General features: G+C 45.2%; 1 protein-coding gene across 4 annotated transcripts in view; it reads right to left on the reverse strand.

Annotated features, from left to right (window-relative positions):
* The window catches only part of COL16A1 (collagen type XVI alpha 1 chain), a 125,514-nt gene extending 99,996 nt beyond the window's left edge, over nt 1-25,518 (reverse strand). For 2 of the 4 annotated variants that reach the window (XM_053398952.1, XM_053398949.1), the window contains exons 1-3: nt 25,140-25,518; nt 18,549-18,682; nt 377-451 (exon numbers count right to left, since the gene is read on the reverse strand). In XM_053398952.1, the coding sequence (XP_053254927.1) occupies nt 377-451; nt 18,549-18,636 (163 nt within the window). In that variant the 5' untranslated portion in view covers nt 18,637-18,682; nt 25,140-25,518. The remainder of the gene's footprint in view (nt 1-376; nt 452-18,548; nt 18,683-25,139) is intronic. The other 2 variants (XM_053398951.1, XM_053398950.1) reach the window with 1 other exon arrangement.
* Between the last annotated feature and the right edge of the window lie 888 nt (nt 25,519-26,406).

Raw genomic sequence — 26,406 nt, forward strand, 5'->3', positions numbered from 1 at the left:
AGGGTCCCTTCCAACTCTACTATTCTATGATTCTGTGATTCTATGAAATGCTAGGTCATTGTGGGTTACTCTCCACACTGCCCATCTTTCTTCCCAGCTTCAAGACGCTTGCCAGTCCTGCCTGTGACACTGCAAGAGATCCTCAGGCAGCTTTATGGACACTCCTTGGGCTGCATGACTTTGTGGTTGTTTTGTTTTCTCTTTGCTGCCCCCCAGCTAAGTGGATCTTCCTGCCTGATTCTGCTGGGTCTCAGATCCACAGGTCCTGATTAGATAGATTTATCTCTGCCCCCTTGCAAATTCCTAGGGAGGAAAGAGGTTGTGGCCAGAGGCCAGCGAGGAGAAGAATTTTTTTGGAGAGACAAAACAAACTTACCAGTAATGTTTACATATTGGTCACTAGTCTGGTCCAACCGGAGACCTTCCTTTTGCATTTGGGGACATTTCTCGCCTGCAAGACAGTGCATTGAACATGGATTGAGTACTGTGGCACCTTGATTTAAGAACAGCTTCGTTTATGAACAACTTGGATTAAGAACGCTGCAAACCCGGAATTAGGTGTTTTAGTTTGTGAACTTTGCCTTGGAATAAGAACATGTTTTGCTTCCTGTCGAGTGTGTTCCATTTGTAAATTGAATCCCCCGCTGCTATGGGAAAGCACGCCTTAGTTTAAGAACGCTTTGCTTTAAGGACGGACTTCCGGAACGGATTAAGTTCGTAAACCACGGTACCTCTGTAATACATTTGAAAGCTGCCCAATTAACCTGCCATTAAAAATTAAGCTGCAACTTGTTAGTCTGTTCTTTTGTTTTACAAAGGGAAGTGCGTCTGAGTAACAATTACAAACAGAATTAGGGGGTGTTGCTATGAACTTTGGAACTGTTGAGAAATCTCCATATTTGCTATGACGCTAAGTCCTGCCTTGCCAAGACCCCATGTGAGATCCTTCTACTCCAATGTGTTGCACTTTATTTCGGAAACGAAGACAATGAATAATAGTGTAGTATAAAGCAAATGACTCAGCCCTTTGATATGCATTTACCAGAAACCTTGTTTTCTCTTCATAGCAGTCCCACCCAACCAGCAGCAAGCCTGTGGCTGAAAGCTGGCTTGGGTACAACATATCCCCACAGAAATTAAGCAGACGCGTGCAAGACGCCATCACAACAAAGTGGCTGTGAGGATGAGCAGGTAAGCCCACCATTCACATTGCATGGTAGCCTTGCTTGCACTAGAGCCTTGAACAGACAAAAATCAAGGCACACAGATTGTGCAGATGAGGAACAGAATCAAGATGCAGACCTCTGGGCCAGTCCTACCATTAGGCAGGAGGCAGCTGCCTCAGGCGGCAGCTTCTGGGTAAGTGGGAAGGTGTTAGAGAACAGGGGGAGGTGTTAGAGCATTGGGAGGTGTTGTAGAACAGGACAGTGTGACTATTGTCTGCCCCGCATCTGCTCTCTTCAGGTGTGGTGCAGGATGCTGCTCATTACCCATAGTGAAGTAATATTCAGGTACCAGTCTTCCTGGCTTCAAAACTTGGAATGGGGTGAGGAGGCATCGTCTTGCCCTCTGACCCACACAACAAAATGTCCTGAACATGCCTTGTGCAAGCATAGATTGTGGCCAATGCTCGTCCTACTCAGAGTTAACCTGTTGAAATAAATAGGCCCATTAAGTTCAATGGGTCTACTCTGAGTAAAACTTAGTTGGAAACAACCCTTTCCCCTTGCAAAACAAGGGGCTCTTTCTGTTGATTAATGAAGGCTGAAATCTTAATAGAAAATCCCTTTTCTACTCAGAAGTCCCACTGGATTTAGTTGGGCTTATATTCAGGTAAAGGGACCCCTGACCATTAGGTCCAGTCGCGGATGACTCTGGGGTTGCGGCGTTCATCTCGCCAAGGGAGCCGGCGTACAGCTTCCAGGTCATGTGGCCAGCATGACTAAGCCGCTTCTGGCGAACCAGAGCAGCACACGGAAACGCTATTTACCTTCCTGCCGGAGCGGTACCTATTTATCTACTTGCACGTTGATGTGCTTTCGAACTGCTAGGTTGGCAGGGGCAGGGACTAAGCAATGGGAACTCACCCCGTTATTGGGATTCGAACCACCGACCTTCTGATCAGCAAGCCCTAGGCTCTGTGGTTTAACCCACAGCGCCACCCACGTCCCATTATATTCAGGTAAACGGGCCTAAATCTCATACAATTAGTCAACTGAGTTTGGATTGTTGTTGTTGTTTTTTAAAAAGGAGAGTGACAATCAGTGCTTTTTTCCTAAATAAATGTTAGGGGTACTCTCACTTTGACTCAAGAAAATCACCATTTTATAGTTCAAATCAGTAAAAAATAAATACAGTAAATGGACAAAAGTACAAAGATTCACAAAATGTTTCGGGGTATGTGTACCTCTGCATCCCTCCAGAAAAAAAGCACTGGTGACAATAACCCCTCATTTTAATCTCTCCATGAACAGGAATTAATGTGTATAAAATGTAGGTGGTGCCATGCTCCACCCAGTTCCCCTTTCCCTCCTAACTATTTCTGATACTGTTGTGAAGCTTTCTCTGTCCCCAAAGATTATCTAGTTATTTGCACTACATAAAAAAATACTCTAGATTTTATCAATGCATTGCAATGTTGCTGAGATCTAAAACAGCCACCAGAGTAAGCCATGGCTGGAAGCTCCACTCTGCATACGCACAGATATCTTTCAGCTCCTTCAAGGTGCCTCTGGCAAAACGAGGGTTGATCCCTATCCAGTTTCCACATTAGATGACACCCGGGATGATGCATCTCTCTTGTGGATATTCTGAGACAGATAAGTAAAAGATGTGCACATTTTTTCCAAACCTTCCGCGTCATCCTTGCCGAGAGGCAAAGCATTTCTTCATCGCCTATGAATTCCACCCTTTGGCCAAGGAGCTCAAAGTGCCTCACAAGGAGTCATGTCATTTCACTCTCACAATGACCCAATGAGGTAGGTTAGGCTGAGAGCCAGACATTTCCTGAGGCTGCCCAGTACATTTCATGGCTCAATGGAGAATGAACTTGGTCTCAGTGAGCAAAGTCCTACAAGTTATCTATGACACATTGATGGTCTCTAACTGGAAAATAGGGAGATCCCACTAATGGGATCTTTCTTTCTTTCTAAGAAGAGAAAAATTAAGTGTGAAGTAAGAGGGATGCAGGTGGCGCTGTGGTCTAAACCACAGAGCCTAGGGCTTGCCGATCAGAAGGTCGGCAGTTCGAATCCCCACAACAGGGTGAGCTCCTGTTGCTCTGTCCCAGCTCCTGCCCACCTAGCAGTTCGAAAGCACGTCAAATGCAAGTAGATAAATAGGTACCGCTCTGGTGGGAAGGTAAACGGCATTTCCGTGCACTGCTCTGGTTTGCCAGAAGAGGCTTAGTCATGCTGGCCACACGATCCAGAAAAGCTGTCTGCGGGCAAATGCCGGCTCCCTCAGCCTATAGAGGGAGATGAGCGCGCAACCCCAGAGTCATCCGCGACTGGATCTAAAGGTCAGGGGTACCTTTACCTTTAAGAGAGTGAGGCAGTTGCAAGGGAGAGATACATCTTCATAAACTATGGTGAAAACCTGGAGCATACCTACACAACAAACATCTTGTCAGTTTTGTGCGTATTTAAACTTCACGGCTACCCCCTTCAGAAGAAAATCATCCTGGAAATTGTGGTTTGTTAGAGGACGCCCAGAATGCCAAATTAGCATTTAACATTTAGCACCTGTCATTGTAGTTCACTTACTGGATAGCTTAACACCAGCGATCCATGCTCTGAAAACCTCCAAGTTAGGCTACTGTAAATGTGTTACACAATAGGACTGCCCTTGAAGGTGACACTGAAGCTTCAGAATCTGGCTGAAAGTACTTTGCCTGGTGTCGGAAAGTGAAGCCATTTACATCAATTCTTCAATAAGTTCACCAGCTGCTTATCTGCTCCTGGGCCCAATTCAAGGGCTTACCTTTAAAGCCCTAAACTGCTCCAGTTTTGGAATACTCTCCCTAGAGGGATTCGCCTGGTATTGATCTCACAGTCCTCTCAGCGCCATGTTAAGACATCATTTGTCCAGGCATTTCAAAGAAGCTACATTCATCTTTGGTCCTCCTTTTTGTTCTTCAGCAGTTGTCTTTTAGCTTTTATTGTTTCATGATGGATTATGTTATGCTTTTATTGCATATTATTGTTGTTCTTATTCAACATCACTTTGGGATCTGCTTGGATGATGGACAATTTAGGCTCTTTTTTCTTCCTTCCTTCCTGTCTTTTCTTTTTTTAAGTTTAATGTATCTTACACAATTTTTTTTACAAGATTGAAACATAGTACAAGTACATTTCAGGGTTTACCAGCTTTAGCAATATAAAATAAGATCATGTTAACAATAAGTCACAAAGAAAATGTTTAATATGACATTGAATCCATCCATGGTACATTACATTGTCCTTAACAATATATGTGGTCAAATAAACACAGTAAAAGTGGTTAAATATTCATTGGGGAAAATAAATACACACAGTGGTATCTTGGTTTAAGAACAGCTTAGTTTATGAACAACTTGGATTAAGAATGCTGCAAAGCCAGAAGCAGGTGTTTTGGTTTGTGAACTTTGCTTTGGAATAAGAATATGTTCCTCTTCCTGTTGAGTGTGTTCCATTTGTAAATTGAGTCCCCCACTGCTATGGGAAAGCACGCCTTGGTTTAAGAATGCTTTGGTTTAAGAACGGACTTCTGGAACAGTTTAAGTTCGTAAACCAAGGTACCACTGTAATCAAATACAAAGAAGAGGATTAATTCCACCCAATTCTCCACTACTCCTTTTTCCATGATCTCTGCCAGGCCAGTCATTTGGCACCTGCCTCAGGAGGGCAGGAGATCTTAGCCTCACATTGATGTGGTACTTTCTGCATTACTCTTACCTCTTCTTCCCTTGGCAGAAATATCTGTGTTTCTGATCCAATAAGTATTTTTTTTTAAACTTTGGTTTCCCACTCTAATAAAATAATATATGCTTTTTTAAACAATTTAACATTCTCTTTCATTATTTCTTTTTGAAATCTGGAGATTGTATAACTAAACCCCTTTTTATTGTCTTCCTTAAAAATTTCATTTAATTGCCTATGGTGTAACCAACTTTGTAGATAGTCTTTCAGCTCATCATACTCTTTTAGTTTGAGTTTACCTTCTTCTTCTGTTAACAACTCTCTATATGTCAACCAGCTTACTTTTTTGGTCAACTTAAGTGAAAATGCTTCATTGGGTGACAGCCACCATGGTGTTTTCTGCTCTAACAGATCTTTATATTTTTCCCACGCTCTTATTAATGACTTTCTTATTATATGGTTTGAAAAGCCTTTATGTATCTTCCCTTTCCCATACCATAAATACGAGTGCCAGCCAAATCTATTGTTGTGTCCTTCTAGTTCTAACTCTTCTTCTTTTTCCAATTTTATCCAATCCCGTATCCAAACAAGACATGCTGCTTCAAAATACAATTTCAAATCTGGGAGAGAAAAGTCTCCTCTATCTCTTAAGTCTGTTAACATCTTATTAAATGTGTTCTAATATTTTTTAACTATTGTTGTTAACTAGTCTGTCATTATCACTTTGTACTTTATGATGATGCTTTTTAAATGTTGTAAGCTGCCTTGAATCCTGATTTTGGAGGCAGACAGGATATAAATACATTTAATAATAAAATAAGGAAGAACACAGGACTTCTACAGAAAGCCCAGCTGGCTTATGGAACTCACTGCCACAGGATGTGTCTGTGGACACTGGCATTGTTTTAAAAGGGAAGCTCACAATTAGGCAAGCTCATGGTTAGCCAGGTCATCTAAACGAAACTTCCTCTATCAGAGGCAATGTACCTTTGAAAACAAGAGGGGGGTACTGCTGCCTTTTCACCCTGAGATGGGGGTGGGGGAGAAATTTGGTTCGCTCCCTATTTTAATGTGAATCTACCCAATTCACATTTCTCAAAGCAATGTGTAAACCACAAATCTGCACCACACCCATTTTGCAATGCAGTCCTGCAAGCGCCCTCCATGTGTCTATTAGAGCATAGAAGTATGTAAAAACTAGAAACAATGCACACTAAAAAGCTGATGAATCCTAGTGGTGCAGAAATGTGGCAAACTGACTTCAGGACTGGAAAAATTAGAAATAGAGAGAAACTGAAATTTGCCAGATTCGCCCCTCTTTCAACGCATCTGGTTGACTTTTCTTGGAATTAGGGTTAGGATGCTGAAATTAGGATGAGCTCTCTTTAATGTTCTTTGGTGTCATACCAGAGAGCTGCAAAGTCAGAAACTGACTCCTCCCTGATGAATGATCTCGGAACTGCGGCATTCCCTGGAGTGTTGGCTTGAGCTGCATCATCACAGCCAGTGTGCAGCTGTGGCCATGGTTCACTGCAGTCTGTGTCTATAAAGAGACATCACAGCTCCCGAAAAACTGCTCCTGAGGGCCCTTCTGAGGTCCAGGCTACAACATCTGCTTAACATCTTCCTGCTAGGACTATTTAAACAACAATGGGAAGGGGAAGTCAATGTGCTAGCGTGGGCCATAGGATGCCCTCGGGAGATCATTTGGGGCACTTTCTGTGCAGCAAAAGGAGAGCGCGGAACGTTCTAGATAAAGAGCCATCATCACAACCATTTGGCCTTCAGCAAAAATCCACAGTGACTTTGAGAGGGAAGCTGTTAGCTGCCACCCAAACACCTCCAGGCAGAAGGCAAGGGAGAAATGGTTCAAATCAATACAAAGCAATGTGACAGAAAGAGTGAATAAAAACTTTTAAACCGTCTCAAGATGGAGTGTTTGGTGGCGGGATTCCCCACATCTACAGTTTGTCTGCAGATTTTGTCAGAAGTGAGATTCAAAGAAGTTATTCATGTTCTGACGCAACGTCTGAGGAATTTCCAAGGAAGTCAACAGAGTTTCAATAATATGAACGAGGCTTGAAAGAAGAGTCGGGAAGGGGAGCTACATCTGGCCACAGCTGGCGAGGGGAGGAAGGGTCAAGTTTGCATACTAACTTGAAACAGCAACAGCAAAATCTTCTGGCCATTGCAGGTGCTAGTTCTCCATGATGCTTTTTCCCCAAAATGACTGCTTTGAATTTTTCACTGTCCATGGAGGAGCCAAACAACTGTTATGCAGTGTAGATAACATGCTCTGTGATATTTACAGGCAGATATAGGGACCCTCTGATGCCAAAAGTGGTATTGTCAGGCATTCAGCAAGGTCCAGTGTTGACCACCAAACTCCCCTGACTCTAATAGCTGTCCTTCCGGCCCCATGGAAGAGTACCAGGGAGCAAAGGGAGTGAGGAACAGGTGAGCACAGACAGGCAGAACACACAGGATAATAACAGTACATTTTTCTATGGCATCTTAAGTAACTTGACCAAGATCACAATGGGTAATCTGTAGCAGAGCTAGAAAAACTGAAGGTGCCTTTCCCAAGTGCCTTGCTTGTTCCTAGCTGCTGGTGATGCTTGCATGTAACACATAAACACATAGTTTGTTTTAGCCATAGTTTGTTCAACAAAACATGAGTCATCTGACAAAAGACAAAACGAGCCACAGTTGGAATATCCAAAGCTTGTTCCCCCCCCCACCTGCTATTGCCTCTGTGGCTTAGTGAGCAGGTGGGGTCAGGGACAAACAAACCATGGTTAAGCCAGGCTGTTGAGTTTGTACATAATGCTAAACCATAGTTAGAACAAGCCACACTTTATAAGCCAAGAACAAATTGTGGCTTCACATCATGGCATTATGTTGACTTATTTGATTCAGGAAATTGATAGCTTCAACCAGATTCTCCAATCAGGGTACATTTTCTTAAAATAAATAAACAATATAAATGCCATCATAAAACCATAGTAAGGCAGAATGAAATCAAGAACACCCACCTACCCACAATTTCCCCAAAGCTTGCCTTTTGCAAGGGAGATCTTAACTCCCTCTTTAAATTTCAAGGGGCATTTTCTTTCCTGCTCTCCAGAGTTACACCCCCACATAATCTATAGGCACTGAGCCCTTCTTTTTTTGCCAATGGTGGCAGCTGCCATGATAACTCAAAACAGGAGAAGAGGAAAACGATCAAGAACAAGCGGGGCAGTGAGCGTACGAGAGGAGTCTGCTATTTACCGCGTGCTTAGCCAATTCCTGGGGAAAACAAGCTCATAAGTCAGGAAGACGGAATGTTTCTGTTTAATGCATCACAGACGAATGAAAGGAGAGCATGTGAAAGTTGGAGGGAACGCGGATGAACTCTGGACATCATCAGTGTAAGCAGGTAAGGGAGAGGCTGCATTGCTAGCCAGTGGAGGACCCAAATTCTGCCCCTGCCAGAGACAGGCAGTATTTTCGAGGCAGCACAGTGTTAACCTGAATAGTTTAATTGCCTCAATATATTATGCTCACTACCAGAATATGTGAGCATTGGACAAATAGATAGAGCAGGAATGAGCCCATCCAGGCAGGAAGCTATGATACAGGGCAACAGTTCTATCCATGGGGTTCTCTTAGGTCATTCTGGTTGCTCATGAACCGTATCCTGCTCTATTGTATTCTATTTGGGCCTGAAATACAGGAAAAGAGCCGGCCCTGTCATTAGGCAACTGGTCTGAGGTGAAAGGGCAGCCAATGGTTGGTAACTTAGTGTGTTGCTATTATTGTGCTTTGACAGCTGGGGTGGGAGGAGGCACACATGACTGGCATTATCTGACTCTGGAGTAGACTACCTTGATGAGGGTGGGGGCACAATTTGCTGCTCCACCCCAGGAAGCAAAATGTCTGGGCCTGGCAGCAAAGTATCTTCAGCTCCAAAAATAGAACCAATAAGCAACTGCAGATGTATCTCCAGGCTTTGTCCTATTTGTGACACAGACCATCCATTTATAAGGTCCCATTTGGTTGGAAATGGTTTCTATAGCCACCGCTGAACCTAAGCCCGGAAATGTCACCTCAGGCACTTGGCAGAGTGAAGCAAATCTTTAAAAGGGGCGCAGCCTTCAGTGCAAGAGAGGCAATGGAAGAGACAGAATAAATAAGGAGCCCAGGTTCAGCTGCCAGCAACTCCAGTTACAAGGATCTCACGTAGCAGCGCTGGGGAAAGACCTTTCTCAGCCTGGAATGCTGGAAAGGAAGGCCAAGGTGCAAATTTACATCAAGGCCACACTTGGGATCCTGTGTACAGGATCACCTCACCTCAAAAAGGAGATTGAGAAAGGACCAAAAAATGAGCAGCACATAGTTAAATTATGGAACTTGCCCCCACAGGAGGCAGTGATGGCTACCAGAATGGCTTTAAAAGAGGATTAGGCAAATTCATGGAGGAGGAGAAGGCTATCAATGACTGCTTGCCCTAATGGCTCTCCTCTGCCTCCACAGCTGGAGGCAGCAATCTTTCTCAATAGCAGTTACTGGAAGCCACAGGAGGGGAAGAGTGCTCTTGTGCTCAAATCCTGCTTGTGGGTTTCCCACTGGCATCTGGTTGGCCGCTGTGAGAACAGGATCCTGGGCAAGATGGGCCACTAGCCTGATCCAGCAGGCTTTTTGTATGTTCATGATCAAAACAAGGAGTTCAAACAACTTCCCTCCGAGGAAAGGCTACAACATTTGGGTCTTTTTTTAAGAAAGAAGACTGACTAAAAGGAGACTAAAAGGTGCATATACATGGGGTGAAGAAAGGATAGGGAAAATGCCCCCCTACTTCCTCTCTCTCTCTTTCATAATAAAGTCAAACCTCTTGCTACATTCGGTTCAGGTTACGTCTTTTCAGGTTGCGTCCCACGGTGACCTGGAAGTAATGGAACTTCCAGGTTACACCGCTCTCGTGCATGCGCAGACACTCAGAATGACATCACGTGCATGCGCAGAAGCGGCAAATCACAACCATGCGGGTTGCGTTCTGCTCATGATGTGAACGGGGCTCCAGAACGGATCCCGTTCACAACCAGAGGTACCACTGTACTAGAACCAGAGGCCACACAATGAAGCTGAATGCTGGGAGATTCAGGAGAGATAAAAGGAAAGACTTCTTCACATAGCACAGAGTAAAACTATGGAATATTCTGCCACAATATGTAGTGATGGCCAGCGGCCACCAACTTGGATGGCTCTACAAGACAAATTCATGGAGGCTTAGGCTATCAATGGCCATTAACTATGATGGCTAGGGCCTGCCTCCGTCACTAGAGGCAGTAATGCGTCTGAATGCCTGTTGCTGGGGTCAGTGAGGAGGAACATGCTGTTCTCCTCAGGCCTGGCTTGCAAAAATCCCTTAAGCATCTGGTTGGCCATTGGGAAAGCAAGATGCTGAATGAGATAGGTCTTTGGTCCGCTCCAGCAGGGCTCTTTTCATATTCTTATGATAATAGCCACTGCCAGGCAGGAATAGACAATATTGTGCAGGATAGACCAGCGATCCAGCTCAAATTCACAGCTTTAGTTGGGGAAAGGAGTCGGGCTGGGAGAGAGGGACTGCCAACTAGATTAAAACATTCTGCAATAAATGAAAACAAAAAAACCCCTGTTGTCTGGAGCCACCATGGAAGATGTTACATTCTCCACCCCCTCCTTTATCCAGCAAAGGAAAGCAACTCACCCCCCCCCGCCCCGCCCCAAGACTTGAAACAAAGCTAGCGGGATCCACAGATGTGCTCGGAATAAGTGCATCTGCCACTGAACAAAGACAGATGCATAAATGAAGCACTCTGTGCCCAAGGAACCAGAACAGATTGCCTCCGATTGCAGTAGGCTCTGTGTTTGGAGTCTCAAAGGGCCTTGCGGGGTTATTCCTATGCTATCGCTGCTCTCCTCTTCTCGTCTGACCCTGCGGGAGCTGCATAACTATACATGCCAATGAATTGGTTCTGCCTGCCATTGGCTTTGGCTCCATCTACTGCTGGTCTCCCTGCTTACCACTCTGCCAGTATGTTTGGGCACCAGTTCTCCCTGCCCTCCACTTACATTCCCTCCAACATTCATCAGATGGAAATAAGGACATTTCTCATTCCCTTCCCCCACTGACCCCCATTTCTCTCCCCCATGCTGCACAGCATTTCCTATTGGAAGAAGGGCAAGTGCCACCACCGCTACGCCAGCAGACATGCCCACCATCCTGAGAAAACCCCTTAATCCTGATTTCATTCATTTCATTGTATTTTATTCTTTGGTAGATTTACAAAAAAACACCCACCCACCAATACAGTGGAACCTCGAGTTGCGGACATAATCCATCCTGGAGGCACGTTCCCAACTCGAAGCATTCGCATCCAGAAGCGTCGCGGCGGCGCAATTTAGCGCTTCTGTGCATGCACGAAGCATGATTTAGCGCTTATGCGCATGCGCGAGCAGCGAAATGTGGAAGTAACCGTTCCGGTGCTTCCAGGTTGCTGCGGGACGCAACTTGAAAAGACATAGCCTGAAGCAGATGCAACATGAGGTATGAGTGTAAATAAATTTTAGAAATGGGCAAGATTAGACACAGATGCATAAAACCCTTTTAAAAAATCAAAATCAAGACTTCTTGTGCTCTGCTCCGTTCCCCCTTTCATCCTGCCCAGAGTGGCCTTGCAGGGCTGGGCCTCTCCAGCGATTGCAGCCTCTCCGCCTCCTCTCCCCCTCTCCAGTGCTGCTACAACCTGCCCAAGGGAGGAGGCTGGCAGGCAGAGGCAACAGGATGCCTCCTCGAAGCCGTGGCTGCCACTGCCACTGAGGACAAGTGCTGGCTTATGACCTCCCTGAGTTCAGTGCTGGCGGGGGAAATTGGGACATTCTGGGATCAAATCAGAAGCCACAATGGCTTTTGTAATTCTGGGACTGTCCCTGGAAAATATGGACACTTGGAGGGTTATGCACTTAGCGTTGGAGTTGCAGAAGCCCCCGCTGGGTAAACTTAGTGGGAATTTTAGACTGTAGGCTCCTTGGGGACTGAGGATTGTCAGTTTTACTTATGGTACAAAGTGCCGTGTGTATTACCAGCACTGTAAATAAGACCAGTGGACTGGAAGGAGGTAGGGGTATCTGCTCACTGAGTACCAGACACATGTAAAAATTATGAGGGAGGGAGGAGGTGTGAAGGAAAAGGTGACTCATGTTTGATCTGTCAAATCCTCTCAGCAGTCCTTCAGCTCAAGATATCTTGCAGGCAGTTTTTGTGCAGAAGACTGTCAGGGAGTAATTGAACCATCCTTTAATCCAACAATAGTTTTTCGGTAATGCATCGTGTGTTAATTCCACGCCCATCAGTGTTTGCACAACAGACACCCCCCCCCAGTTGAGATTTGGCTGGCCTGCAACCAAAGATTCTGTTCTTTTTAAACAATCCATATGTAAAAATTGCCCTCCAGCTCCTGCCCATTTGTACCTCTCCCTCCTGCCAATTCTCCCTTTCTCTCTCCCTGCTTTCCTTTTATTTCTTACATTCCTTTGAGCCACTCCCTCTTCCAACTCCGGGGAAAGTCTATATAGCTCAGTGGCAAAGCAAGTGCTATGCATGGAGGAGGCCTCTGGTTTTGGAGACAAAATACTGTATCCCCGAAGACCAGTTGCTGGAAAATGCAAGAGAGTGCTGCTGTTGCACTCAGGCCATAGTATAATAGAATAGTAGAGTTTAAAAACATCCCTTGAAGGACATTCCACCACCCAGGGGTGAATCTAGGCTTTCTTTCACCCAGATCAAAGACTCAGTTCAGCACCCCCACATGCGAGTTTGCACATATGCACGCACACACCCCTCAACACATTTGTTGAGCATAAGATGTTCCCATACAGGGCATTTCTTACTGGATCTATTATAGTGGAGCAGCCTCCAGAGCACTTAATGCACGATTGTTCTATCAATGATCTGTTGCAGAATAAACTCACAAAAAGCAGCTCCAGACTGGAGGGTCCAGAGTGGAGTAGAAATCTTGCCACTGTTTCCTTGCATGTCAGAGAGAGAAAGAATCTACACTTTTGAAACACAGGAAGCTCCCAATACCTGGCTAGATTATTTGTGCTTTTTGCCCATTACTGCCTACAATTATTGGTCTTTTACATCACCTGCTACCAAATCATTTATTTATTTATTTTAAAAAAACAACCCCAGAGATCCTGGCATTTGGACACAGTATTGCGTGGCGCTGTGGGTTAAACCACAGAGCCTAGGACTTACCGATCAGAAGGTCGGTGGTTCGAATCCCTGCGACGGGGTGAGCTCCCGTTGCTCGATCCCTGCTCCTGCCAACCTAGCAGTTTGAAAGCACACCCAAAAGTGCAAGTAGATAAATAGGTACCGCTCTGGCGGGAAGGTAAACGGTGTTTCCGTTTGCTGCTCTGGTTCGCCAGAAGCGGCTTAGTCATGCTGGCCACATGACCCGCAAGCTGTCTGCGGACAAACGCCTGCTCACTTGTCCTATAGAGCTAGATGAACGCGCAACTCCAGAGTCGTCCACAACTGGACCTAATGGTCAGGGGTCCCTTTACCTTTATCTTTTACCTTCTGCATGCAAAGCATTATCCTCTGACACTAGCGAGTTGGAGTCCTTCTCCATAAAGCTATCATTCCCTTCTTTAATATTTACCTATATTTGGGGTTTCTACATTTTCCCACTGCAAAGAAGCCAATTTTGTGGCAAACATGCACTTTTGGTCCCCAAGCCATGGAGAAGCAGAGTGCCAGACCTTAAACTTTATTATGAATCAGCAGCATTCTGCTGGTTGAAAGAATGGCTGCTTCTTGAGAACACAGACATTTTGGATCTAGAAGGTTTTAATAACGTTTTTGGGTGGCATGCATATTTGTGGTACGACAAGGTTAAAGCACATAAAGCATTTAAAAACCATATTGTCAGGAAAGCATTGTTTAATGTCTGGATAAGATATAAAGACTTACTTGAAAATAAAACCCCAAGGTGGTTGTCACCGATGGAAGCAAAGGCTCAGAAAAAGCTCAATATGGAGGCCAAATGGCCGAAATATTGGGAAATTTTGGAGCAAGAAGGAGACAAATTGAAATTGCAGAGTTTTGAGAAACTAAAAGACAAAGTGCGAGACTGGCTTCACTATTATCAAATAAGGGAGGCTTATAATTTGGACAAAAAAATTGGCTTCCAGGTGGAAAAATCAAAACTGGAAACAGAGCTGTTAGATCCCAAAACTAAGATACTTTCAAGAATGTATAACTTGCTGTTGAAATGGAATACGCAAGATGAAACGGTTAAATCTGGTATGATTAAATGGGCACAAGATGTTGGACATACCATTATGTTTGCTGACTGGGAACAGTTGTGGACCACAGGTATGAAATTTACGGCATGTAATGCCTTAAGAGAGAATATTATGAAAATGATATACAGGCGGTACATGACACCAGTCAAGCTTGCAAAAATCTATCATTTGCCCGATAATAAATGTTGGAAATGTAAAGAGACCGAAGGTACATTCTTTCACCTTTGGTGGACATGCCCAAGGATTAAGGCTTTCTGGGAGATGGTATATAATGAAATGAAAAAGGTATTTAAATATACCTTCCTGAAGAAACCAGAGGCCTTTCTCCTGGGCATAGTCGGCCAATTGATGCCAAAGAAGGATAGAACTTTCTTTATGTATGCTACAACAGCAGCAAGAATACTCATTGCAAAGTATTGGAAGACACAAGATTTACCCACCCTGGAAGAGTGGCAGATGAAGGTGATGGACTATATGGAACTGGCAGAAATGACTGGCAGAATCCGAGATCAGGGAGAAGAGTTGGTGGAAGAAGATTGGAAGAAATTTAAAGACTATTTGCGGAAATATTGTAAAATTAATGAATGTTAAAATGATGTTGGATTGAAATTAAGTGGCATTAGCAACAAGGCCAATAAGACTATGTAGAAATGGACTGATAATGGATGAAAATATACAGTTATAATATGTTAAGATATAAAGTTAAGATAAATGAAAGAGGGTAAGGATTTGCTGAACTGACTATGTGAACGGGAATACAAAAAAGGGAGGTGTGAGGAGGTCAAGGAAACAAGCAAACGAGCTTAAAGATATGAAAAAAATGGATTTGTTTTTAACTTTTTCTACTTATTTCTTTTTTGTATTTTGTATTTTCTTTTTTATGTATTTTTGTATTTTTTGTATTGTTTCTTTTTTTCTTGTCTTTTTTTTTATTCTGTTAACTTTTGCTTTTTGTAAAATCCTAATAAATATCTTATAAAAAAAGAGAGAGAGAGAAGCAGAGTGCCTTCCTCCCCCGCCACCACCCATCGCTCCACTATGCTAAGCCTTTCCCTGGCTAGATATAGCAGCTCCCCAGGAATGGAGACCGAATTGGGGATCTGAACTGAACGGACAGATATGCACATCCAGTTATGATAACCCAGGCGGGGTGCTGGAGTCCGTTTCATATTGCTGCATGGGCAGCCCACGAAAGTCTCAAGAGGCCGCCTGCAGCAAAATGCCAGGAGCGATGAAGGCAGCTATCAGTCACAGCAAATTGTTGCTGAACATGCACCTTGGAGCACTTCTATCCGTCAGTCGGAGATGCCAGCAGATTAATTCAGCAACGAGCCGAGGTTTATCTTGCCTTTCACAGCTGAATTTTGCCCTCCAGAGTCCCGCACGATTGCGGAGGTGGTGCAGAAATCACAGTGTTTTCGGCCTGGGATTGATCCGGAGGTCACTGCAAGGACCTTCACACCTGGGGACAAGATTGCCTCTCAGATGTTTGTGGCAGGCAACACCAGGCTTGCGAGCAGTAGAAAACACACACAAGGCCCTGCAATCTGAAGGCTGACACATGCACCAGTTTTACAGGATGGTCAGCAGTGTGCACAAGTGCAGTAGCAACTGTGAAGCTGAAGTTAGCCAGTGGTGACAAAGAGGCCCTTTACACATGCTCAGGAGCATTCCCCCTTCATTTATTATTTTACATATTGTTACACACCAGCCCAGTCTCTGTGTGGTGCAAGATTCCAGGGGTACCAGGTGTGCTTACCAGGATCTGTGTCCCCTTTTGGACAACAGGGCACAGCAGAGTCTGTGGTGTCTTTATGATATATGGTTTATTTAAACATATATACAACCTGTGCCTAATGAAGGGGGTTCTGAGCATCCCATCCCATGTGGGGCCAGCCTCTTACAAAGGCAGTAGCATCCTTGCCCTGCAGCTTGCCTTTTCCTGAGAACAGTCATATCCCACCTGCTCTAACCTTGCTAACCTGGTATTCTGTAACGCAGAGAGAGGCCCCACTCATCAGTATTCCCACACCCAGTTCTATGATGCTTTTGCAGTGCTTACACCCCCAGACTCTCACCTCAAAGGCTGACTCCATTGCCTTTGAACCCATGTTGATTTCACAGGATTAAGAATGTCGGACACACAATCCAGCACACTGGGTCTGACTTAATGAGCCTTCACACATGCTAATTAAAGGATTAACAGAATATCACACAGCTTAAATACACACCCAGAAATTGGACTATATGACCCTTGAGATCCCGTCCAACTCTATGATTCAATTATTCTACCTTAAATACACATGAATCTGGCTATCATCTCTAAGGAAATTAGCTTTGACATCCCCAAACCTTAATTGAATTCTAGCACCTATCAATCTATAACATTATCAGGGGGAGCAGAGTGATGTTTTGCATATTCTTCCTCTGCCTCACTTTCCTCTCTTTCTTCTGTTGATTCCCTGGTGCTGAATTTTAAAGTGTAAGCTCTTTGAAGCAGGGGCTTGATTCCATATGCGATAATGGGGTGGATAACCAAGTTCTTGCCCCAAGGCCACCTTCATCCTTGACACCAAACCATTGTATTGTTGCTCACACCTCAATCTCCAGGCAGCAAGAGATTTCAGGGGTTCCTGTGCTTGCCCCAGGGTTCCATTTCCTTGGAATTAAAAGTCAATGGAGACTGTAGTGTCTTTAGGATATATGGTTTCATATGAAGAAATGGAGGCAGTGAGAGATTTTACTTTCTTGGGCTCCATGATCACTGCAGATGGTGACAGCAGCCACGAAATTAAAAGACGCCTGCTTCTTGGGAGAAGGGCAATGACAGGCCTAGACAGCATCTTGAGAAGTAGAGACGTCACCTTGCCAACAAAGGTCCGTATAGTTAAAGCCATGGTTTTCCCAGTAGTGATGTATGGAAGTGAGAGCTGGACCATAAAGAAGGCTGATCGCCGAAGAATTGATGCTTTTGAATTATGGTGCTGGAGGAGACTCTTGAGAGTCCCATGGACTGCAAGAAGATCAAACGCATCCATTCTTAAGGAAATCAGCCCTGAGTGCTCACTGGAAGGACAGATCATGAAGCTGAGGCTCCAGTACTTTGGCCACCTCATGAGAAGAGAAGACTCCCTGGAGAAGACACTGATTCTGGGAAAGATGGAGGGCACAAGGAGAAGGGGGCGACAGAGGACGAGATGGTTGGATAGTGTTTTCGAGGTTACCAGCATGAGTCTGACCAAACTGCGGGAGGTAGTGGAGGACAGAGGTGCCTGGCGTGCTCTGGTCCATGGGGTCACGAAGAGTCGGACACGACTAAATGACTAAACAACAACACACGTATATACAACCTGACCATAGGCTGGAGGGGATCTCAGCATCAACACCCCAACAGATCTTGCTTCCGCATCAGGGTTACAGGGAAGCCCCAAGCTCTTGGGACCAGCACCGAGCAAGACAAGCCTCAGTCTCTCCAGCTTCCAGCATCAGCCAAAACTCACATACAAATCTCTGGCCATTGTACTGCTGCTACCTTACAAGGCGATGTCTTTTCCAACTAGGTGAGGTGAGGGGGTGTTACTCCCATTTGTCTCTATGGAAACCTCTTTGGACTAGTAAATGGCAGCACTTAACAGGCCAGCTGAGACCATAACCTTAACAAAAGTTAACCAGGTTTCCTCTTGTAGATTGTAACCTCACAGTCACATGATCACAGGTTGGAAGGGACTCATGGGCATCATCCAGACTGACACCACCCCCAACCTATAACAGTATGTTAAGAAAATTAAGGGGGAAAGGCAGCCCTAAAAGACATTGCCACCTCACACAGTGTTGCGTGAATTAGCCACAGTAATCATCAAAACGATTTGGATCCCATCTTTCATTGGTGTCATAGTTTTGGAACCTTTCTTTAGTGCCAAAAGGATTTGCATATATTCAACACTGAAACTTGAATTAATTAATGCTGAGAACTGCTGCGACTCTTTCAGTTGGATGTTTTTCAGTTTGCTTTGCTGGCACTTTAATTAACGGTAGGGCTCAGCTTTAGTTCATTAAAAGTTACACATTATTTCCAGTAGAATCCTGACTTCACTTACTGTAAGATGTGAAAAGGGAAAGCGTGTACAAAGCCAAATTGCCTCCACAAAGGGTGCAGACACCTGAAACCCAACATTCATTCCAAACACCAGGAGCCTGGATCCATTTCTGTGGATTTTTCTGACGTGTATCTCACAACACAATCTTAGTGATCCATCTACATCCCATTAAGGAACTGGCCATCTGTGTCGGCCATGATGGTTCTCTTACCTTCCTGAGGAGCAAGCAATTTCCCTCCTCTGCTGGTGCCAAAGACGATGCCAAACAAGCACAAGATGGAAAAAGGGGTTCCCCACATGGTGGGTCTTTGGTAGCCCAGGCAGGCACTGCTGGGAATGCTGCACCTAGAAGAGAGAGGGAGCAGATGTCAGCAAGGGCCCCTTGAGAAAAGAGAAGGGTCAACATGTCTGCCATTTCATTGGAACAACAAAGGACCCACCTTCTATCTCAGCAGCTAATTATCCCTGCTCTTCTCCTTCCCAACCCAGTGGGAATATTAGCTACTAAAAGGGAGATAAGAGAAGCAGACTATGATTCTCTCCAGCTTTTTCTGTCTGCTTCAGGAAGAGCATCAGAATTCAACACTCAGAGCCTGGCTATTTAACACTACTTTCCAAGTGATGACTGTACCACATAGTCAGGATCTAAGTCAGGGTAGCCAACATAATGCCCTCCAGATGTTCTTAGATTCCAACTCCCAGCACTCCCATTTGGAGGGCACCAGGTTGGCTGCTTCTTACCCTAAGTGGTGCTAAATTAGGGGTGCACGATTGCTCTGTACAACCTCACGGCATGCCACCCATCCTTTCAAAGCCCTTTAAGGTGGTTGCAAAATTTCAGTACTGTTTTGCCCAAATTTGCATCAAAATGTCATTTTCAGCAATATCCACTGGCTGCAGCGATAAGCCTGTGGTGGTTGTGTGGCGGAGAGTGTGTGTGTGTAATGAGTAGAGCCCAGATTAGCTGCTACATCTGGAAAGCTGCTTTCAGGGAATCGTGGTTTAGCGTTTCACAGCTTCTGTGGACTCCTTGATGTGAAGCAATTATGGGAGCCTTCTGGTGCTAAGGGATGAGCTGACAGGATATTTTGTAGAATTGTTTGTAGTTCAAATTAGTGTCTCCTCTTTTCTTCTTTTTTATTTGCTCTCAGTGGAAACCCTGCGTACAACCCCAGCCTCTGGAATGATGAGTCTTCTGGAAGAAGGTCCATTATGACAGGGGAGAGCCGAGTAAAGGAAGACCAAGTGTCCCCGACTCATTTTTGGCTGACTTTCCCCAGGCCCAGTTTTGCTCCTGGCCTGTACCTTGGATGAAACTTCACACACAAGAAGAAACTGGTGTGTGCAGAGGGGAGTTATTTGTTCCAAGAGGGGCGCGATGTGTGCCAGTGTCCAGAAAACAGGATAGAAATATTTTTGGGGTGTGTCGGGATGGTTAGCAGGGCTGCGACTGAACTTTGGAGGACTGATTTTGCCAGCTCAGGAAAGAACCTGCTGTAAACTCCGTTATTATTCCAGTAACGAATCGTGGCACATGAGGAATGGTGTTGGAGAGGCAGGGGTTCCTTGTTTGCAACAATGTTCCTACTTGCTGAGCTGCGGTGGGGTAAACATGGGGAGCACAAGGTTTGTAGCCATGGCATCAACAACCAAAAACTATCCTGACCCTGCTGCTGCCCTGCTCTGTCCCCTTCTGGGCAGGCTCATCTCACTGCTACTAAGATTAACTTCCCCACTGAAACCTGATGAATTTCCATATACCTAACTTTGGTTGGATGCACTCAAGGGACGCGGGTGGCGCTGTGGGTAAAACCTCAGCGCCTAGGACTTGCCGATCGCATGGTCGGTGGTTCGAATCCCCGCGGCGGGGTGAGCTCCCATCGTTCGGTCCCAGCTCCTGCCCACCTAGCAGTTCGAAAGCACCCTTAAGTGCAAGTAGATAAATAGGTACCGCTTTATAGCGGGAAGGTAAACGGCGTTTCCGTGTGCTGCTCTGGTGCAGGTTCGCCAGAGCAGCTTCGTCACGCTGGCCACATGACCCGGAAGTGTCTGTGGACAGCACTGGCTCCCGGCCTCTAGAGTGAGATGAGCGCACAACCCTAGAGTCTGTCAAGACTGGCCCGTACGGGCAGGGGTACCTTTACCTTAACTTTGGTTTGAAGGAAATCAGCCCTGAGTGCTCACTGGAAGGACAGATCCTGAAGCTGAGGCTCCAATACTTTGGCCACTTCATGAGAAGAGAAGACTCCCTGGAAATGACCCTGATGCTGGGAAAGATGGAGGGCACAAGGAGAAGGGGACAAGAGAGGACGAGATGGTTGGACAGTGTTCTAGATGCTACCAGCATGAGTTTGACCAAACTGCGGGAGGCAGTGGAAGACAGGAGTGCCTGGCGTGCTCTGGTCCATGGGGTCATGAAGAGTCGGATACGACTAAATGACTAAACAACAACAACAAGGCAGGGAGGATGTCTTTCAGGAATCACAGCCAAGTTTCCAGTCTGCGGATTGGGGGGGGGGCAATTTTGGACCCTCCTCTATGTTTTCCCCAGTAGGGGGAGCACAGGAGGAGGTTCCAAGTTCACAAGAAGAGACAAAAGCATCCAAAGGCATCCAACATCCTATTCACACAGTGGCCAACCAGTAACTAGCCACCTACAACTGCTCCACTATGTGATTTTTTTCCCTCTTCTTCTTCTTCTTCTTCTTCTTCTTCCTCCTCCTCCTCCTCCTCCTCCTCCTCCTCCTCCTCCTCCTCCTCCTCCTCATTTCCTATAACCAAACTCTTCCCTGCCCATCTCAGGCTGGACCAACTATTGTAGATAGGAATTTACACACACTTACCCCTGAATGCTTTTGCAAGTCTTATCAAAAGTCTTCAGGCTTCCTTTGAAATCCCTCACATCTCCCTTCCATCTCCAGATTCTGCTCAGTTTTTCCTTTTGCCAAACCACAGTCTCGGTTATGGTATTTATGGGATACCGTTTGTAAAATGGTTTGAGTCTCCTCAGATTTCTCCTAGGTTTAGTCTGAAGAGAACAGTGTTGACTCCAGGTTTTGGAGGGACTTTGGGGAAAGGATTCTCTGTGCCCCCCTCCCCCAGTGATCCTACCTCCTTACCACACCAGGTCTAGGTGCTCTTGTCAGTGGGCCCACTCCTGGGGTGCAGTCCCTTGGCTTAAATTTTGCCCAGGTGAAATTCCACCACCCAATTCTCTTTGGACTCCATCTTTACTTCCGGGGGGAATGTCTGGACTCCCTGGAAGCTTGCTGTGCCTTCCCAGAGACACAGAGGTTTAACCTTCTTCTGCAAATTGTGTTTTACGAGGACTTGGGAGCGCCTGTAGCAAAATAGCCCAGGGATTGTGCACACATTCCTAACCCAGGGAAACAAGCCATTCTGAATAACACAGGGAAATTGGAGATTTATGAAGGGCCTGCCCAGGAGTGAACTGTTGAGATATTTTATTTATATTTATTTATTGAAAGCATTTATTTACTGCCCTACATAAAATTCACTTTATGAGTCCCCTAACACAAATGTAAATAAAAAAAAGAGCGAGTAAAGCTATTTGGTTAAAACTACTGATGAAGCCAGTGTCAGTAAGGCTGAGGGAGGCCACACTCAAACTGTGAAGCTAAGTCCCATGAACCATGGTGCAATCGGATAGGAACAATGTCCTACAAGTGGTAGATGTGTTCAGTGGTGCAGGGATTTTGGTCTAGAGTAGTCCAAGTAATTACTACTGTTAATCAGATTGTGTTTCTAGATCCAGGACTGGTTCTCCTATCATTTCCCCCCCAATGAATGGCTTGATATGCCTTATCATTTGTCTCTTAGCGACAGCTAGAATGGAAATTGCCCATCAATGGAAACAACTCAACATGCTTCACTATTCAAGGATGGTGGACCATAATGTGGCCAGAAAAAAATTGACCCAACAGCAATGTGTTTTGAGGGCTGAAAGTAAATGTGATAAATTAATCTTCAGGCAGTTGGAATCCCCATTTGTGTCATTTAGCCAGGCAGGGAGACCTTATAATACCACCAACTACTAGAAAACAAAACAAAACAAAACAAACAAACCCCTTTTGGCTGGACCTATTACCTAGACACCTTCTTGATTAAATTGTTCCTACAGATTCTCAAGCTGCTCTTTATCTCTGGATGCGACCCTCTGGGCGTGATGCCTGACACTTCTTTGATGTGCACTGTTATGTCATGTCCTGTTTGTGTTGTTATTGTATCCTACCATATGCACTATGCAACACTTTTTAAAAAGAAAGAATAAATTTTTAAAAAACTCAGAACCTGCATGTAGATAAAAACAATAAGTAAGAGTTCAATCCACAGAAGAGACACTGCAGCAATTTAAAAGGCCTGGGAAACCAAAAGTGTGCTCTGCCTGATGTCAAAAGGAAAACCACACGGATGCCAAGTCAGCATCCTAGAGATCAGGCAATGATCCATTGTCAGGGTGCTACAGGCATAGATGCCGCCTTCCTCGTTTGCCACCTGCTTCACCTCACACCTGACCAAGGCAGCACTTGACAAAAATACTTAGTGAGTGGCCTAAGAGGGCACAGGCAGATCAACACAGGAGAAAGCATTCTGTCAGGCCCCCTGAGCTCTAAGCCCTTTAAGGCTTTGAAAGCAATTACCAGCACTTTGAATGGGCCAGCAAAGCTCTTTTAAAATGCATGGGTTATAGCCCAAATCAATTGCCCCAGCAGTTGAAAGATTTTTGAAATCTCTCCAAGGCAGAGGCTTCCACCTCCTCTGCCAGCACTTTCCCACTTAGCGCTGCCCAGGCTCCCCTGTGAGTAGGGAAGTGGGGTGCCCCACCAGCTGGCACACTCATCGTCATCCCTCCTACCTTGGCTACCTGTGCAGTGACTCACTGTTCCCTTCTAGTTTTAAAGCTAACCGTGATGTTAGAAGGACATCCACACCAGTCTTTCCATGAACCGTAGCTGATGCCAAGCCACATTTTGCAACTGTGATTAAAAGAACCAGCTTTACATGCTTGGGTTTGGGCTAATTATTGGGTAACTAAAACACCAGTGCAGACAGAACACTAGCCACAGTTAGCTCCAAAACTGAAATGGAGGGGGGTGGAAATAGGACACTCCAAAGCATTTCCAAACAGCAGTCCATGGTAAGCTCTGCAATGTCCCTACACATTTAGGAGAACTTCAAGCATGGTGAGCCAAATTCAGATGCACATTTATGTGCTGCATAAATGAAACACAGGAAGTTATGCAGGAATCTTGGCCCCTTCATAGTATACATTGCTTTAAATAATTTGGGGGACCTGACTCTACCTATGCAGTCATCAAGTTAATCTCTGCAGGGGTGTTTGCACTGGATGGCATGAGGAACTAAGGAGGGGCAAAAGGAGGGGCAAATCCCTCTATTTACACTTTGTGCCAATTTGACCGGTGCTCATTAATAAGTCTATCCTGTTCTGTTTCCCCATTAATCTGTTTTTCTATATAAAATCTCTACAGAAACTGGTATTTAAGCAAGTTTTTAAATGCATATTTATGTATTCCTATATGTAATTTGTTCTAAAATATGCACATTTGTATGCAATTTGGTGCTTTCTGAGCCAAGATCACAAAAATCCTGAGAATTCTGAAATCAGAAGGTTAACTATGTCCCAAGCCATGTTTGGAAGGTGTGGGTTAGGTCAATTTGCAGGGCATTCATCTAGATTACCCTTTGGGTCCCTTCCAATCCACCATTCAATTGTTCTATGAATTTGCTGAAATACCTGGCCCAAACAAAATTCTCCTCCACCCCATGCCAGGCCACATCCTACAGTGAGCAGCTCCACAAACTGGCAAAATAATAATAATAATAATAATAATAATAATAATAATAATAATCCTGGTTCATTTTAGCTGATCTGCCTTGAAGCAGGGGGTGGGAATCTCCAAAGTGATTAAGTTTTAAATGGAGGGGAAAACTTGCAACGCACCCTCTGGAGATCTGCATTTATGATCCTCCTTTGATCTCAGGTTGATTGATGTGTCAAATGAAAGGGGGAGGGAGGGAATTCACACTCCTGTGTAAATTCTGCAAGTTAGATAAATAATAAAAAGGGGGCCTCACATAGCCCACGTTACAATTTCCTCGCAGGTGTGTGTACAGAAAGCTTGTGCTAAATCCCCTTCCAAAAATTACTCCTTTTCTTCACCTCCTGTTAAAGGTGCCCTGTTTCCAGAAGGATACAGTCATGCTTTTTGCTTGAAAAGAAGCTTCTCCTAAGAGGCAAGGATTCCTCTTATTGCCCCCCTTAAAACAGGATTTATTGCACATAAAGCACATCTGGAGGTGTTTATGGAAAGGTACATGATGCATTACAAAGCCTCTGTCTTTGCTCCTCCGCATCTCCCTAAGCTTACACTATACAGACCCACACCCAACAACACAGAGCCCTAAAGCTAAGCAAATTTAAGATAACTCTGAGAGCTGCTTTCTAGCCGGGTTCTGGAAGGATTTCATCCAGGAGTCAACCATGGTGATAAAGCATGAGATCCACAGTGGTATGGCAAACTTGCAGCAGCTTAGCTAATCACCTTCCGCGGCTTAGGTGGCCTGAAAACTGTACCTGAAAACTTGCCTTCCAGCCAACACCCCCTCCTCCCCCCTGCTTTGCCTCAAACAGCATCCTTGCTTCAGCAAGCAAAGTTACCCGGGAGCAAATCAAAAAGTTCTCGCGGCCCTGGAAACAGATGTTCGAAAGAGAGAGAGAGAGAGAGTTCTGAATCAAACTGGGAGGGATTAGTTCTCTTACCTGTCGGAGGTGCTACACACAGCTGGCCATATTCCTAAGCAGTGGGGGAAGAGGAGCGTTGGAGAGCAATCGTGTCCCCAGCAAGCAAGCAAACTAGCAGGGAGCTTGCAGCCCACGTCACCATCAGATCTGGCAAGCCTCCTCTCCAACTTTTCAGTTGTTTGCAACTCCCCCCCCTCTTTATTTTTGGCTGGTGTGCAAGACAGAAAGAGCGGAGAATCGGTGGAGCAGAGGCAACGAGGAGAGCAGATCCCAGCCTCTGTTGCAGAGCAAGCTCGATGGGGTCCTTACAGAGTTTTTGACAGCTCAGAACCCAGATAGCTCTTCTTTTAGACTCTCCCTCCTGAGTTGGAAAATTGAAGGTTCTCCCCCCGCCCTGCCCCCCCCCACAACTGCCTTAAGCGCTTGAGGCTGCCTCTGTGACGAAACGCTCGTTCTCTGCCAGGCCCCTGCGCTGGAAGCAAAGAGCTATTAAACGTGCCGGAATGCCAAGAGAGCTTAATCAAGCCCAGCTGGGACAGGAACAAAGGCCTACAGGCAACGAAAGCCACAGCCACCTCATCCGCTGCTCTGCTCTCTATATAGTGCTCTCTCTCTCTCTTTGCCTTCCTAATGTTTGACACGTCTTAATGAGATTGTTCAGGGCCAAGGAGTTGCTGCAGGTGGAAGCCAAGCTGACAACCAGTTCGGATGCCATTGTCATGGGAACACGGGAAGCTGCCTGAGGCTAAGGCCTTATCCACACTGTACTTTTCAAGCAGTATCATGCCACTTTAAACAGCCATGGCTTCCCCCAAATATTTCTGGGGACCATAAGAATATAAGAGAACATGTTGGCCAATGGCCCATCTAGCTCAGCATCCCATTCTCAGAGTGGCCAGCCTGATGCTCGTAGGAAAAAAAGGCAAGCAGGATCTGACCACGAGAGCCTTCTGCCTACCTGCTGTGGTTTCCAGCAAGTGGTATTCATCTGACCATGGAGGCAAAGCATAACCATTGTACATTTTTGCAAACAATTTCCTATAATACAATGCAGTGTTGTATCTTATTTTCAGTAATGTGTGCATTTTCCCACACAGACTTTGCCCTAATACATGCATTTTTAAATATGTTGTTTCGTTGGAGAACTGCATCGCAAAGTTCAGAGATGTGCGAATTCCAAGGGATAGCTTGTGATTTGGTTTGTGTATTGGTTCAATAAGTGCAAATTAGGTAGTTTCTCATTAACATGCAAACATAATTTAATCTCTTCGCTGCCCCTATTTTA

The sequence above is a fragment of the Podarcis raffonei genome, chromosome 8 (assembly GCF_027172205.1).
Source record: "Podarcis raffonei isolate rPodRaf1 chromosome 8, rPodRaf1.pri, whole genome shotgun sequence".
Classification (NCBI taxonomy): domain Eukaryota; kingdom Metazoa; phylum Chordata; class Lepidosauria; order Squamata; family Lacertidae; genus Podarcis; species Podarcis raffonei.